We start from the raw sequence: 14436 nt of genomic DNA on the forward strand, positions 1-14436 counted from the left end.
GCTTGTCCATTTTAGTTCGCCAATTCCCAAGATGTCAATGTTCAGTCTTGCCATCTCATGTTTGACCACCTCCAGCTTACCTTGATTCATAGATCTTACATTCCAGGTTCCTAAACAGTATTATTCTTTACAGCATCGGATTTTCTTTTCACCCCCAGACACATCCACAGCTGAGTGTCCTTTCGGCTTTGGCCCAGCCGCTTCACTCTTTCTGGCACTACTTGGAAATACCCTCTGCTCTTCCCCAGTAGTATATTGGACACCTTCCAACCTGAGGGGCTCATCTTCCGGCGTCATATCTTTTAGCCTTGTGATACATTCCATGGGGTTTTCTTGGCAAGCATATTGGAGTGGGTTGCCATTTCCTTCTCCAGTGGACCACATTTTTTCAGAACTCTCCGCCATGACCTGTCCGTCTTGGGTGGCCCCGCACGGCACAGCTTATGGCTTCACTGAGTTACGCAAGCCCCTTCGCCACAACAAGGCAGCGATCCATGAAGGGGATTCTTGTTAGTACAAAACCAAAATTGAATCCACCTAGAAAAACTGGCAGCCAGAGGCTTCCTAAATACTGGAACTATTGTTTGAAAACACTTAACAAAGGCCAAATCTGTAACACTTGGTCAGTGATGGACTCCACCTCGATTAGGCCTCCTATCGGATCTGCCCCACTGCTGAAGCCTAAACAGGCTAGGATTTTCAACATCTCTCCCCATGGTCAGCTGCCTAGAGCTTCACAACACCACTGCAGTTTGGAAGATGTTTCCAGAGTGAACTCGGGTGTCACAAAGTGGCCACTTCCTGATGCAAAGCAATGAATTTCCCCAAGTCACTGCACTCTTACAACCAATTTATCACATTTCAATAACATATCACAAACAAACGCTTTATCTCCAAGGTTTTAAACATTATTATTATATTGATCAGATACATATTTACACAGGTGGCATAAGAACAGCCAAGCCTAGCCAGGCTAAGTTGGAAAGCTGAATTGTTGAAATCACAAATACTTCCCCTTGGGTCTGCCACAGGAGGCGACACGAGCAGAGGAAAGTTCACGAGGTGCTCCCAGACTGCAAATTAACCAATAATAGAGCTAATTGGAGGCCAAGCTCTACTATATTGTATCTCTATGGCTTTAATCCCTGTAAGCTACCCAGAGAGCATTTATTTATTTATTTATTTATTTATTTATTTATTGCATTTATACCCCGCCTTTCTTCCTCTTGCAAGGAACCCAAGGCGGCTTACATTATCCTCCTCCTCTCCATTTTATCCTCACAACAACAACCCTGTGAGGTGGCTTTGGCTGTTGGGCAGTATAGAAATATAATAAATTGAAATGGGACATCCACTACAAAGATTCACTGAAGATCTGAACAAAATGTAGCTCTGGATTTTGATTTTCTTTTACAGCTGAGATGCAACACCTTTCTTTTGCAAGTTCAATAAACGTGGCTCTTTTCAGACAGTTGAAGCCTGAAAGAGGGATCAGTGCTCACAGCGAGTACGTCCATCCCACTTTTGCCTTTGCTAAAACAGCTTTTGTCCATAAACTTGTTATACCGTTTAATAACCTTGCCAAATCCTTTTGAGCAGAGGCAGCAATAGGACAAAAGAGCAGTGCCTCTTAAGCCTCCTTCAACTCTCTTCAAAACAATCGACTGTCTCCAAACCCAATTCACATCAGCATAACCAGGGAGTAAACCTTTTCCTGGCTGCACGTGGGAAAGTCATATATTTGAATGCTTCCCTTCGTATAAAAACCTTCCGGGTTGTAGAAAATGAGCACATTGGACAGAAGGAGAACCCTTCTCCTTGTCATGCTCTTTTTCTACCTGCAGGAACGTTGCCTTTTTATACAGGACACCTTTCAAACATGTAGCCCTCCCCACAGGTGCCACCTGAAGAGATCCGGGCCAAGAAAAGCTTTACCTCAATTCAACGGATTGGATAAATTTGCTCTAAGGGAGCATCTGAGTAGTGGCAGACTGTTGTGCTTCCTGTTTGGCTCTGACTTGCAAAGCACAGGGTGTTGGCTAGGCAGCTCCCTGCATAAAGCAAGTCCCTCTACCTGATCCATACCATGCTCACAGCTATTGGCATAGACAAGGAGAAACCCATCTCCAATGATGGAGAGAGCCAATGGTACACAGAAGTGGCCAAGGATGGATGTGTAGCATTCTGCTTCACATCCGCCACCTGGCTGAACTTGGGGTTCCTGCTGACTTCAACTACAGAATAGGCAGAAGCCAATGATACAGGTGGGGCTGTCACCAATATACACCAGAGGCCACATCTTAACTCAAGCAGAAGTTTAACTAACATGGTTCCCTTAAAACGAACCCTGGAAACAAGTTGCATCAGGAAGGTGCTGAGAATTCTCAGCCTTCTTGCAGAACTACAAATCCTAGAGAGTCTTAGGAAGAAATTGTGACTGCTAACCCAGTCTGAGGCAGGAGAATTGCAAGTGGCAAGAGAGAGCTAATGTTGCCTGTGGTTTGCATACTCATCTGATTACCGCCTCTGCTCCCAAGTTCTGCCAGGGTTCTATGGCTGTGTGTGAACACCATGGGAAGTGACACCCCCATTGCCCCCACTTTCAGCTCTCTGAAAAACTTTTGCTCACCTGCAACCTAAGTCTGTCAAAGTAGACGTTCACAGTGTCAGTCAACAGCAGGAAGGCCAATCAAAAAGGCCCATGTTTTGCAAGAAGCCCTCCTCCCAGGCCCAGGAAGGAAGACCGTTGTGATGCAAGGCAAAGAGGAAGAAATAGATGCTGGCTGGTTCAAGTCAGTGCATTAGCCCTTAGAACACTGAGAGGTAATGTTGGTTTCTTACATTAGTTCCCTGAGCAATATTAAATGTAATGCAATAGGCTACATTCTGACCTCCCGTGCACTCAGAGGCATTTTTCTGCCAAGTTAAGAACCACTTTGTATGTTCATTAAACACAGGGGCTGCAGGAAAGTAAGTAGCTTACTGATTCAGCACTCTCTCTCTTTTGGCCAAAGTGGGGACTCTCATGTGAAAAGCGGTCCAGGAACTGTTGGTAACCTCTAGCATTCAGCAGATCTCAGCACATGTGAGATCTGAAGAACCTCATTCCAGATGTTACTTTAAAACTAGGTAATCAGAAGTGTGGCTCATAGGCCTTACATGGCCCCCTGCTTATACTGAACATGCAAACTGGATATTAATGGCAACTAAAATGGTACAAACTCAGATTTGTTTGTTTCTCAACCTTAAAAAAAGTTAGAAAATCACTTCTATTGTATGCAAAAATTAAAATGAGAACTAGGCTGCCAGCATTTGTTTTCTGAGAGAGGTCCTGTGCTTTTAAGCACTGCCTCAAAGGTAGAAATGTAGCCGATTAAACATTTTCTGGCCAAAAAATTATAGGGAAAGCATCATAAAAAGCACAAGAGTCCTACCAGAAAAAATATTGGCAACCCAGTGTTAATTACCTGGTGCATTTTCGGGTAGCTCATATAGACTTTCCTTGCCCCTGCTCCCCGGGAAGGGTTTACATGGGGCAATTCATACAATGATACCACACCAGAAAATGCCCCACAGCAATGGGGAGGGAGGAGCAACTCAATCATTTAAGCTAGAATATGGTTTCGAATGTCACAAAGCCCTGCTCATGAACAGGCCAAGAACAGAGAGGGTGTTGAGCAACAGGAAGGCAAGAATGGACAAGGTCATCTGGTGGCATGTGACAGTGCGAGGAAATTTCTGAGGATGTGGTCATGTTGCCCCAGGCACAGGAGAAGTTGCTTGGAGCAGCATTTTTAGGGGCATCCTAGAAGCAGCACTGCCATCCTGAAAAGCATGGTCCAGGAGCCCAAGCAGAGACAGAGAGGCTACTGGGGAAGAACTACTGGACTGCAGTAGTCTGGAACATCGCAAAGGATCCTGGAGCATATCTCCTGAATAACCGTTCGTTTTCATGATCACTTTCAGAAGGGATTGGCAACTGGAGGCCCGTGGGCCAACCTGGGCCTCTAGAGCACACAGCCCCTGGGCCCTCCTGCCCCGTCACCTGCAAAAAGCCAGGAAACAATTATTAACAACTGGCAGTTCACCACCACTACATTTCGATGGCAACCCACTATGGAGATTTACTGAGGACCAATTTGGCTTGTCTTCAAGCTAAATTAGTCCTCAGTAAGCCTCCTTAGCTGCTATTTTTTTTATATATTTGCTGCTGCTGTGTGAGTGTGCTCCCCACAGGGGTCCTGGAGGGCAAACTGGCCCCCAGACCCCTTAAGGTTTCTGACTCCTGCTCCTTCAGGAACATAGTTGCTAACAAGGGGCCTATTGTGCTTCTCTGAGGCGCCCGAGGGGAAGAAAAAAATACATCTGTGGCAGCAGAACTTGCTAGCAGGCTGCTGAGGGGATGGAGTTTGAGGCACCGTCCGATCATGTCTCTCTCCCATCTCAAAACAGGCCTGCAGGAACACAACTTGCTAACCAGGGGCCTACAGTACTTCTCTGAGGGGGTTACAGCTAGGCAGGGGTTTGTGTCATCTGAAATCCACCTTGGATCCAGTCCTGCCCGGCTGGCTTCAGCCAAGTAAATCTGGATTGAGCTCTGTTCAGAGCCGAGCTCTCTCCTGGATATTGCATTGCAGAGACGGACAGCTCTCTGCTTAGAGTGGGGCAAACATCCAGACCTCAGTAGCTGGTCACAAGCGCAACGCGGTCTCACACCTGAGTGAGAAATAAGGAGGGGAGTCCCTCTGATGGGAAGAAGATACCAAATTAGACACAGTCAAAATGGGAGGTATAAAAGCAGCAGGGAGCAAATGCCCCCCTGAGCAGGCGGTACCAGCCATTTGTAAAAAGCTATCGCAAGGAGAAAAGCGTCTTCATTGATCTTCTCATTGATCCACCCTGCCTGCCTTAAAAAAAAAAAAAAAAGATGGGGTGGGGGAGAAAGAGATTCCCACCCAATGTAGTAGGGTCATGTTGAAGGGCCTCATTTGGATGGCTGTGCTAGAGGCAGAGTGGGAGAGTCGGTGTCATAGCTTGTTTACTCCCTCTGGTTCTTCTCGGCCTTGTCTGGAAAACAGAGAGAGCGGGAGTCAGCAGATGCCCTTCTGAAAGGACCCCTAGGAATTACGTGGCTACAGCTGGAAACTGATGCACATTTACTTGGGAGTAAGCCCCACAGAACTCAGGGAGACTTGCCTCTGGACCAATATTCATAGGACTGGCCTGCAATTAAACTGAAAACTCAAGCACATGTATTCAGGGTTGCCTGCTGAGGGTTCTGAGGAGTCATATGTGGATGGGTATTAATTTTAAAATAAATACTGGTGGGTGTGGAAGAATGGGCAGCCTCCAATTTAAAGTCCTATAAAGGGGCATCATAATTTTCAATAAACCTAACAGCCAGTGCCCAAGGAGTTCCAGGAAGTCTGGCCATATTCCTCGAAACTTCTCAGTATTAGTATTCATCACCTTTTTAGTTGAGGCCTGACCTATCCCACTGTTTAATGTCAGGGACGCTGGGTGATTTCCAGTGCTGGATCAGGCCTGGTTCTCACATAATGACAATGCAGAGTATGGGTTATCGTTGAATCGTGAGTTGTCATTATGCGTGAACCCTGCACTGTGGTTTAACTATGGGTTGTTAACCATGAACAACCCAGAGTTCACAACCCAACAACAAACCATGGGTTCCCTTTCTGGGTTGTTTGTTTTAACTACAGGTTGTTAACCACAGAGTGCAGAGTTTGCCCGCAACGACAACCCATGATTCACCAACAACACGTACTTGTCCAGCACTCTGTATTGTCAGTACATGGGAACCAGGTCAACGTTTCGCCTGTTCTGCTCCCTGCTGTGCAAACACACGAAGTGAATTGCAATGGAGGAGTCTATAAAGCAAGTCAAGAGCGAAGCAGAGTTTCTACTGGTGAAACAAGGATTTTCCAGAGGTAAGTCAGGGCCGTAGCCAAGGTCAAGCACATAGAATAGCTGATAAGTATGATCAGAATCCAGAGGCAGCGTCAGTCAGAAGTCTAAGGTCCATAACGTGAAGGCCCAAACACAAGTCAGGATACAAGGAGCTTAGAACCAGTGTTGTTTTCAGTGAAGTCCAGGCAGAAAATGCAAGGTTATCTTCCCAGGGCCTCCTGAGCCCCACCCATGGCTCAGCTGCCATATATTACAACCCTTGCTCCTGAAAAGTTCTTCCTTGGAGTCAGGTACTTTGTCTTAATGAACTTGAGCACGCTCTGGGAGAGAGCGGAGAACAGGAAGGCCTGGCGTGCTATGGTCCATGGGGTCACGAAGAGTCGGACACGACTTAACGACTGAACAACAACTTTGTCTTAAAGGAGCCCTACTGATCGGGGACAGCAGCTATCTGGGACTGAGTGATGCTCAGCCTCTGCCTCTGAAGCAGAACTCCCCTCTTCTGGCAGAGGCAGACCTGTGGTCCTCTCAGGCTCCCACATGTCTCCTGACAGAGGTGGTTCCATGGCTTCATCTGTCTCAGGGAATTCTAGCTCCTCAGAAGCAGAGGAGGATCCCTCCAGCAGGGGGATGACAGGCAGAGGGCCAGGATGAACAGCTGATGTTTCCCATTTTCCAAGAATATATCCTAGCACTAGATGTAGGAATCTGAAGCTATGTGAACTGTTTATTACCATCTTGTTTGTATGATCTCCATCCAAAATGGAATGAAATCATATCATATACTGCACCCTGTGCCAATTTCTGTGCTCGCACAATGGGACTGCAGAAGCATGGACGCTACAGAGCTCTGCTCATAAACCATCATCTGCCTTCCAAAACTTTACTGGATCCAATTAGAAGGGAATTTTGCAAGACAGACAGAGAGCCCAGTTTTGTGGCTGACTCACCTTTAGGGATGAACTTGAGAGAGCTACTAAATATTCAGAAGCGGGACTGGCCCTGCTTTGGGCCGTCGTTAATAAACTCGTGGCCCAAACCATTGCCACACTTACCGCACGAGACCTAGAAGGAAAGCACAGAAAACAGAGGGAACAGTGAGAGATAACTCTAGAGCCTTCTGCACTCTCTCACACGATGGGTGCTTCCACTCTAGGACCTGTTAGCACTGCTGAGGCATTGCTTTGCTTCAATCAGCTGAAAGCAGAATTAAAATGGTGCTTATACACAGGACTTAATAAAGCACATTATTTATTCAGCAATGCCTGTCACCATGGATCCTTCTATAATGCTTACTTAGAAGTACGTTCTGTTCAGCAAAGGTCCTCTGCAACTTTAATTAGAAGCTTCCTCCTTGTGGCTTCCACTTCCTGTTCAATGTGGAAGCTTTTCTCATGAATAGCCTCTTACCTAGTCAGCTACTTCCCCATGGTGGGGAGAGGGGCTTTAATTATTGATTCCCTCTCATTATTTTAATTTCTTTTAATTGCAAAATAGCTGCAAGGAGAAAGCTTCTAATTAAAAGCAAAACAGCACAAAAATGCTTCAATACTGCTTTGCTACTCCATTCTGGTGCTGCAAATGCATTCTAAATGGGAGAAAATGTTAGAAATCAGGTATTTAAAAGGACACTATGACAAAAACGAATGCAATTATTTGCCAACAATGTTGGCTTAATTCTCTGTAAAAAAATGTCTAAATTAGACCAGTTCTAGACGAAACTGCTAGTGTGGAAGCAACACATGTCAGGGTAGTGTTTAAATTCTGAACACAGAAGTGCTGGTACTCAAGCCAGCCTGGAAGGTGAATCTTGCCCCCCTCCCTGCCCCCAACTGCTGATTGATGGTTTCCTGAGTCCCATCTACATGAGCCTTTTACCCCGGGGCGGCTGCGAGTCAAGGTCCCTTGGGACAGATGATGCAGTCGCCATTCGCAGCCATCCGTGATTTTCTGCCGGAAAATGCAGATTTCCAAGAAGGCGTTTTGCTGCGATGTTTTTTTGCTGTGGGTTTCCCCATGGTTGCGAGCCATCTGTCCTTTCCTCAAACCAACTTCACATTTTGCGGTGGGCGTGTTGTAGGCATGCATAGTGCTTGCATCACTCTGTGATGCCCCTTTACTCCCCCCATCCCTTCGCAGCTGCGCAGTTACAGAGGCACAGAGAGGCGCTTTCATTTATTTAATCACACTTGCACACATTTTTGCAGCTTCGTATCTTTGCAATGGTTGCTTTTGGACTCAGTACCCAAAGGCTGGGGGGAAGAAGGTCTTGGGGGGGAGGACCAACTTCACTCCGGCCACCATTTTGGAGCGATGGGTAAGCATGTACTGCTCACGCGAACCATTGCGAGAGTCTCAGGCTGGAGAACTGATAATCAGATGGCGTGGAAATAAAGGAGCATAGACACCCACTTTTTACTTAATGAGGGATGGAAAGACACAACAGAACCTCTAAAATACAAAACAGCCACTGAAGTGTCACACCTCCATGCTCATGGGACTGCACAGCTGCACATTAAAGTATAATGGCAAAAAAAGAGCACGGCAGAGTCTGTTAGGGAAGCCTGCAGTAAATCGCGAGTGTATCCCAGCAGAAGCTAAGCTGTAATGCTGCACAGTTGCAACGGGGTGAAGGGTGAAAGCGGTGCCATACAGACAGGGCCCTGGTTTTTTTGCAGTTTTTCTCCCATTCTAAAACGTTGAAATGCCTCTCTTAAGCCTTAGTAGGGATGTCAGAGAAATCCTCCATGGACCCCAATGAGACTGGATTCTATTGAATCCGGCCCCCAAAGTCTGTGGAGGATCGGATCTCCTACCTCCTTCTCTACTGTGAAGTCCTCGCCAGCGGATCCTGCCTGCCGCCGGCTCCGAAGCCCCAGTGATACGGCCGCCATGGCCGTATCGCTGGATGAACTGACGAACTGCGGACGCAAATGCGACCAGCGTAGCGGATGCCATTTGTGTCCCTGCTCTTTGACGTGATAGGCTACGTAAATCTTTATGTAGCCTATCATGTCAAAGAGAAGGGATGCAAATGGCGTCCGCTATGCCGGTCGCCACTTGCGTCCACAGTTCGTCAGTCCAGCCAGCGATACGGCCATGGCAGCCGTATCTCCGGGGCTTTGGAGCCAGCCAGCAGCTCAGTGGAATCGCTGCAGAGCGGAGCCAGCCCGGCGAGGATTCTGGGGGGGGGGAACGGCTCGCCTCCCCACCCCAGCGGACCCCCCGTGGACGGCAAGGTAAGGGACTCGTACATCCCTCAGCCTTACGTGACTGGCAATAGGAGCTTTAAGCTACAATATGCTGGTATTTTGGGCCCTTTTTCCCTTTAGCCCTGCCCACTGAAATCGTCTCCAAAATGGAATTCAGCTCTTGGGCTGAAAAAAGCTCTGCCCCACTATTGTGCATGTTCAGATTCAGGGGCACACTCCTCCCTTACGCCCTGAAAGCAGATTCAAGGGCTGAACCCTTACAGAGCTTTGGCTCCAATACAACCCCAAAAGAGCTTCTCTGTACTCACCTTAAAGGCTCCCGGGCTTTCTAAGTACTTGGAGATGCTGTCATCATGTATAGGTTCGGTAAAAGCTGGCCATGGGGTCGAGTGAATGAACTTGGACCTGCTGGAGAACAGCTCATAGCTGCATTTGGAGCAAATGTATATACCTGTGGACAAAGATGAGGCGAGGAGGAAGAAAGGAATGAGGTCACAGGGAACGAAAATATACATGCATTTACATAGGCAATGAATTAGCTGCTGGTTTATCACTGGGCTTGGCTGTGCAGAGGTTGACCAGGGGAAGTAAGCATGCTTAAAGACCACACTCATCTTAAAGCAGTGTCAGTCCAGTATCCCAATATCCCAGTCAGCTGCTTCTGTCAGCCAGAACGTATTTGGCATCCTTCTTCACCAGTCATCGCCAAACGCAGCCCTATTTTATTTCTTCTCTCTGGCCAAATCAAGACGGTTGCTTTCAGACCTCACCTAAGCAAGCAAGAGGTGGCACATATTCCAATGGGTTGGAAGGACCACCAGCCATTAAAGGCCATCAGAACCCTATTGTTCATCGTGAAGTGCCAGGGCTGTAAAATCCAAATCGGAGAGAGATAATATTTGCCACAGCCTTTTGACAACAGTACTATTTGCCTCCACAGAATGTTTTTGAAGCACTTCTCATGAAGGTATCCATATGGGGGAAATGGTGCAATTAGCGGCATCCACATGAATTTATGCTTTACTGTTCCTTAAGCAGCAACCAGCAGGAATCTAGTAACCTGCAAACAGATTTTCCTGCAACACAAGACAACTGATGCCACCAGTTCCCTCTGACATCACATTTTTCATTTAGAACCTCAAGGCACCAATCTGAGAGCAGCAAATTGTTGTTGTCGTCGTCCCCGCAGTGTTTATTGACAAAATAAAGTGGAGGCTTAAAAGTTGTGACAAATTAAGCTATAAGTAAATGGTCATGGAGGAATGAAGAGTTCCATCCCATAATACTTGGGCCATTCCTTTTCGATTCTTTCCCAAAGCATCTTAGCAAATACTACAGCCAAATTATAAAGTGCCCCAGTAACTGGGAATAACTCTCGTCATTATTCATTTGTGCACCCCCATCTCCCTGAAAGAAAACTTAAGCTAGGAGGTAAAAAAAAGAACCCAAAGAAAGAGCAAAAAGAAAATGAGAAAGCTTTTTGCCACTACTCCTGCTAAGATGTCACATGTATTCAATGCAGTAGGGGTGGGCAGAAAGTAGATTTCCAGATGTTTTGGAACTGCCACCATGGCCAATGGTCAGGAATGCTGGGAGTTGACGCACAAAACATCTGGAGATCTACCTTCCGCCCACCCCTGCAGCACAGTATGCAGAAATGATAATAGTACTTCCAGGACTATAATAGTGGTAATGGAGAGTGAGGGGGAGGAGTCTTTTCCTATGGGAAAACCGTCTTTCTCTGTACCCTCTACAGCTGATGGTCTCCACCTGATTCCATCAGCCTGACTTTTCTGGAGACATCGCAGGCAATGATAGATATGGAGGAGAACCAATCACTCTGGACACTATGCCCGTCTTATACCACCTATTGTAATCTTTCTTCTCCTCAGGGCCGGTCCTTCCACTAGGCAGAGATCCTGGGAGGCAGGGAGCTGCGGAGAAGTACTGGAGAACAGAGCTGTGTATACTACACAGCTTTCTCCACACCCCCAAGACAGAGGCAAGCAACCCAGTGCCCTCCAGATGTTTTGGATTACCATCTCCCATAACCCCTGACTACTGGTCATGCTGGCTGGAGTTGTAGTCCAAAACATCCAGAGGGCCGCAGATTCAATCACCAGTCCAGTTAGCTTAGGTATATGAAATAAAGACATAAGAAGAGCCCTGCTGGATCAGACCAAGGTCCATCTAATCTTGCATTCTGTTCACACAGTGGCCAAACAGCTGCCCACGGGGAACCCACACGCAGGACAGGAGTGCAACAGCACCCTCCCACCCATGTTCCCCAGCAACTGGTTTACAGAGGCATATTGCCTCTGGTACTTATCCACCATGAATTTGTCTAATCCCCCTTTAAAGCCATCCAAGTTGGTGGTCATCACTACGGCTTGTGGTAGCAAGTTCCAGAGTTTAACTAAGCACGGAGTGAAAAAGTATTTCTGTTCTGAATCTCCCACCCATCATCTTCGGGGGATGACTCTGGGTTCTCGTATTATGAGAGAGGGAGAAAAACTTCTCCCTGTCCACTGAGCTCAAGATTCTTTTCATTCTGAATGTATGCCTTTTGCACCAGGCTCTGCTGAGTTGGACTTGGGGTTTTAGTTTTCTTTTAAAAGTAGATCCTGCAAGCCTGAAGTTTGCTCACTCCTGTGTTACACTTGTAAATAGCCGCTTGTGTGCAGGCCTGTGTGGCAAATAAGGAGGAAGTGGGTTCCTCCCCCCCAACCCCTCCTTTCAGGCTGCCAAAGTGCCTCAAATTGCAAATTCCATGGGCTTGTGTGCATGGCTGCCTAGACCCCACGTGACAAGATTGTGTTGGCATGCGGAGTGAAAAGGAATCCCCACCGAGAAATCTTGAGCATGTTCCCCTGCTATGGGACAAAACTTTACAGCACAGCAAATATCATTGCATCAGTGTCATGCCTGACGGGGAACCGGGAAGTTGTAAACTAACCTCTATCCCACCGAGTCCTGGTAAGAGTAAAATGGGAGGGCAGGGACGGACGGATGAGGAAGCCATGTCCCATCATACAAGCTCTTTGGAGGATGGTGGAATAAAATGGAATCAGTTTAAAATGGAAACACCCCCCCCCCCCACAGGTACCAAAGACAGGGGAAATGGTCTACTTCAATGTGCGAGGGTAGGGAGTTGCTTCTGGAGGGTATCAGGTTGGGGAGGAATGTCAATAGGTGGGTTTCTCCCAACCCTAAATCCAGTGGAGGCTGGTGGCTCCGATGTCAGTGGGGCGGTGACTCCGCTCTGGGTTTCAGTCAGAACCAGTGAGAACATTAAAGCAGCTATCCAAGGTGGGCCTGGTTCTGACTGAAACCCAGAGCGGAGTCACCACCCCAGTGCCTAAATCTATGGACCACCCAAAGTGTATCCCCCCTGTTATCCCCTGATCCTTCCACACAACCCCACTAAGGAGATCACAGTCCTTTTTAGATCCTGCGAGCGGGATAACATGTTCAGCCCCTCTCGCACAGGGGCTCCCTCTCGCTGCAGCTTTAGGGTCTGTTTCGCTTTGCCATGTCGCCCGTAACAGGACTCTGGCATTTCCAAGAAGGGGGGACAGAAGGCGCATGTGCTGGGGGGGGCTTTCCCTCCCCAAGGGTTTAGGGTCATTAGCTTGGGCGGTGATGACGCCACTCTGCTCACAGAAAGGTGGGCACGAGCGCCTTCCCAACCTGGTGCCCTCCAGACGCTTTGGATTGCAGCTTCCACCAGCCTCAGCCGGCAGGCCAGTGGCGGGGAACGATGGGAACTGTAGTCCAAAACATTTGAACTGTAGTCCAAAACACTGGGGAAGGCGGTGCTGTACTATCTGGGGCAGCGGGGGGGGGGGGAAGCCAGCTTTCCCCACGCAGAAGATGTTCCCCCTAAAGGGGACCGATTCGTCTGGGCCCCGCTTGTCGCACCGCGGAAGGAGACCCTCTAGCCCAGCCTCGTGCCCTCCGGGGGTGCCGGGCGACAGCGCCCAGCACAGCTGTCGGGGGATGCTGGGCGCTGCCGCCCGACCCCTCCGGCGGGCACCACGCAGCGGGGAGGCTGCCTCGCGACCGCCACGGGAGACCCACGCGGCGCATCCTCCCCCGAGCGCGCCCGCCGGCCCCGGGTAGCTGCGGGGCAGGCCGGGGCTCCCCCACCCCTGCTCGCCCACCCTGGCGCCCCGGCGCGCGCGCGCGCGCTTACCCGGCTCGAAGTGGCGCCGATACCGCTCCTCCCCGGGGAAGGCGCAGAAGGCCATGGCCGCGGGCTGGCGGCGCCGCTTCCCGGCTTTACGCAACCGGCCACCCGCTCCTCCCGCGGCCGCTCCTCCTCCCGCCGCTCGTGCCTGCAGTTCCCGCGACGGCGGCGCCAGGGGGCGCTGCCGGACAACACCCCGCCGCCCGCGGGGGCCGGGCCGGGCCGGGCCGGGCGCGCGGCGTTCCGGGGAGGCCGTGAGACTCTCCGCCGGCGCGCGCCGTTTCCGCGGCGGAACGCGCGGCTAGCTTTTCCGTTCTCTCCGCGTCCGCGCGCGGGCACGCCCGCCGCCGCCGCCGCCCCATGCTTGGAAAATATGCCCGCGCAGTGACAGTACAGGAGTTCGGATTGCGGGCGGCGCCTTTGGGCCAGCGCGCACCGTTTCCGTGGTTTATTTATTTATTTCGTGTCCAGATCGAACTTCGCTCTGCCAAAATGTAGCCACCGCCACAGCTTTGTCCTTAGCTTGCTGTAAATCGTCAGCAGTACAAGACTCCGGCAGTAATCGGCACGCCATCAGAAGCGCTGGGTCTTGGGTTTCTCCACTTTCACATAACGTATTGTCGTCAACCAGCAACACCCCCTTAAATAAATTCGTCTTACACCTCGGTACCCCCACCCTCATCCTATTCACTGTCCTCCAGACTATATAAGGGAGAGCATTTCCAGCGGCCATTTCTTCCTTCGTTAAAATACTCAAGTCGGCACGCTCATTCCTCTATTTACTTATCCAATTCTGTTCTTTGGTCCCCTCTAGGATATTAGTTGTTGACATGAAGCTCTTTCTACATCTAAGTTGACAGACTGGGGGAATATATCTGCTCAAAGGGTGACGAGAGTCAGTCTCTTGCTTAGTTCTTTTGGCATCTGCTTCTTGTTCAGTCGTTCAGTCGCGTCCGACTCTTCGTGACCCCGTGGACCACAGCACGCCAGGCCTTCCTGTCCTGCGCTGTCACCCGGAGCGTGCTCAAGTCCATATTCATTGCATCCATGATGCTATCCAGCCATCTCGTCCTCTGCCGTCCCCTTCTCCTTTGGCCTTCAGTCTTT

The 14436-nt window shown here is 49.3% G+C and overlaps 1 protein-coding gene across 5 annotated transcripts; it reads right to left on the minus strand.

The window, feature by feature from the left end:
* Window positions 1-830: 830 nt before the first annotated feature.
* On the minus strand, window positions 831-13479 carry MSRB1 (methionine sulfoxide reductase B1). 5 transcript variants are annotated; one of them, XR_014785617.1, is made up of 6 exons: window positions 13336-13479; window positions 12097-12179; window positions 9449-9591; window positions 6879-6993; window positions 4956-5067; window positions 836-4045 (listed from the first exon to the last, which is right to left on the minus strand). XR_014785617.1 is itself a non-coding variant. In XM_084819002.1 (5 exons), the coding sequence occupies exons 2-5, from the start codon at window positions 12170-12172 to the stop codon at window positions 5039-5041; spliced, it is 363 nt and encodes a 120-aa protein (XP_084675128.1). In that variant the 5' UTR covers window positions 12173-12179; window positions 13336-13479; the 3' UTR covers window positions 894-5038. The 5 variants fall into 5 exon arrangements, 3 of the variants coding, with proteins under 3 accessions (XP_084675129.1, XP_084675128.1, XP_084675127.1); XR_014785618.1 differs by lacking the exon at window positions 12097-12179; XM_084819002.1 differs by having other exon boundaries at window positions 894-5067.
* Window positions 13480-14436: the final 957 nt, after the last annotated feature.

The sequence above is a fragment of the Heloderma suspectum genome, chromosome 12, assembly GCF_057233095.1.
Source record: "Heloderma suspectum isolate Gila_16-S chromosome 12, 16-S_ref, whole genome shotgun sequence".
In the NCBI taxonomy this organism is placed as follows: domain Eukaryota; kingdom Metazoa; phylum Chordata; class Lepidosauria; order Squamata; family Helodermatidae; genus Heloderma; species Heloderma suspectum.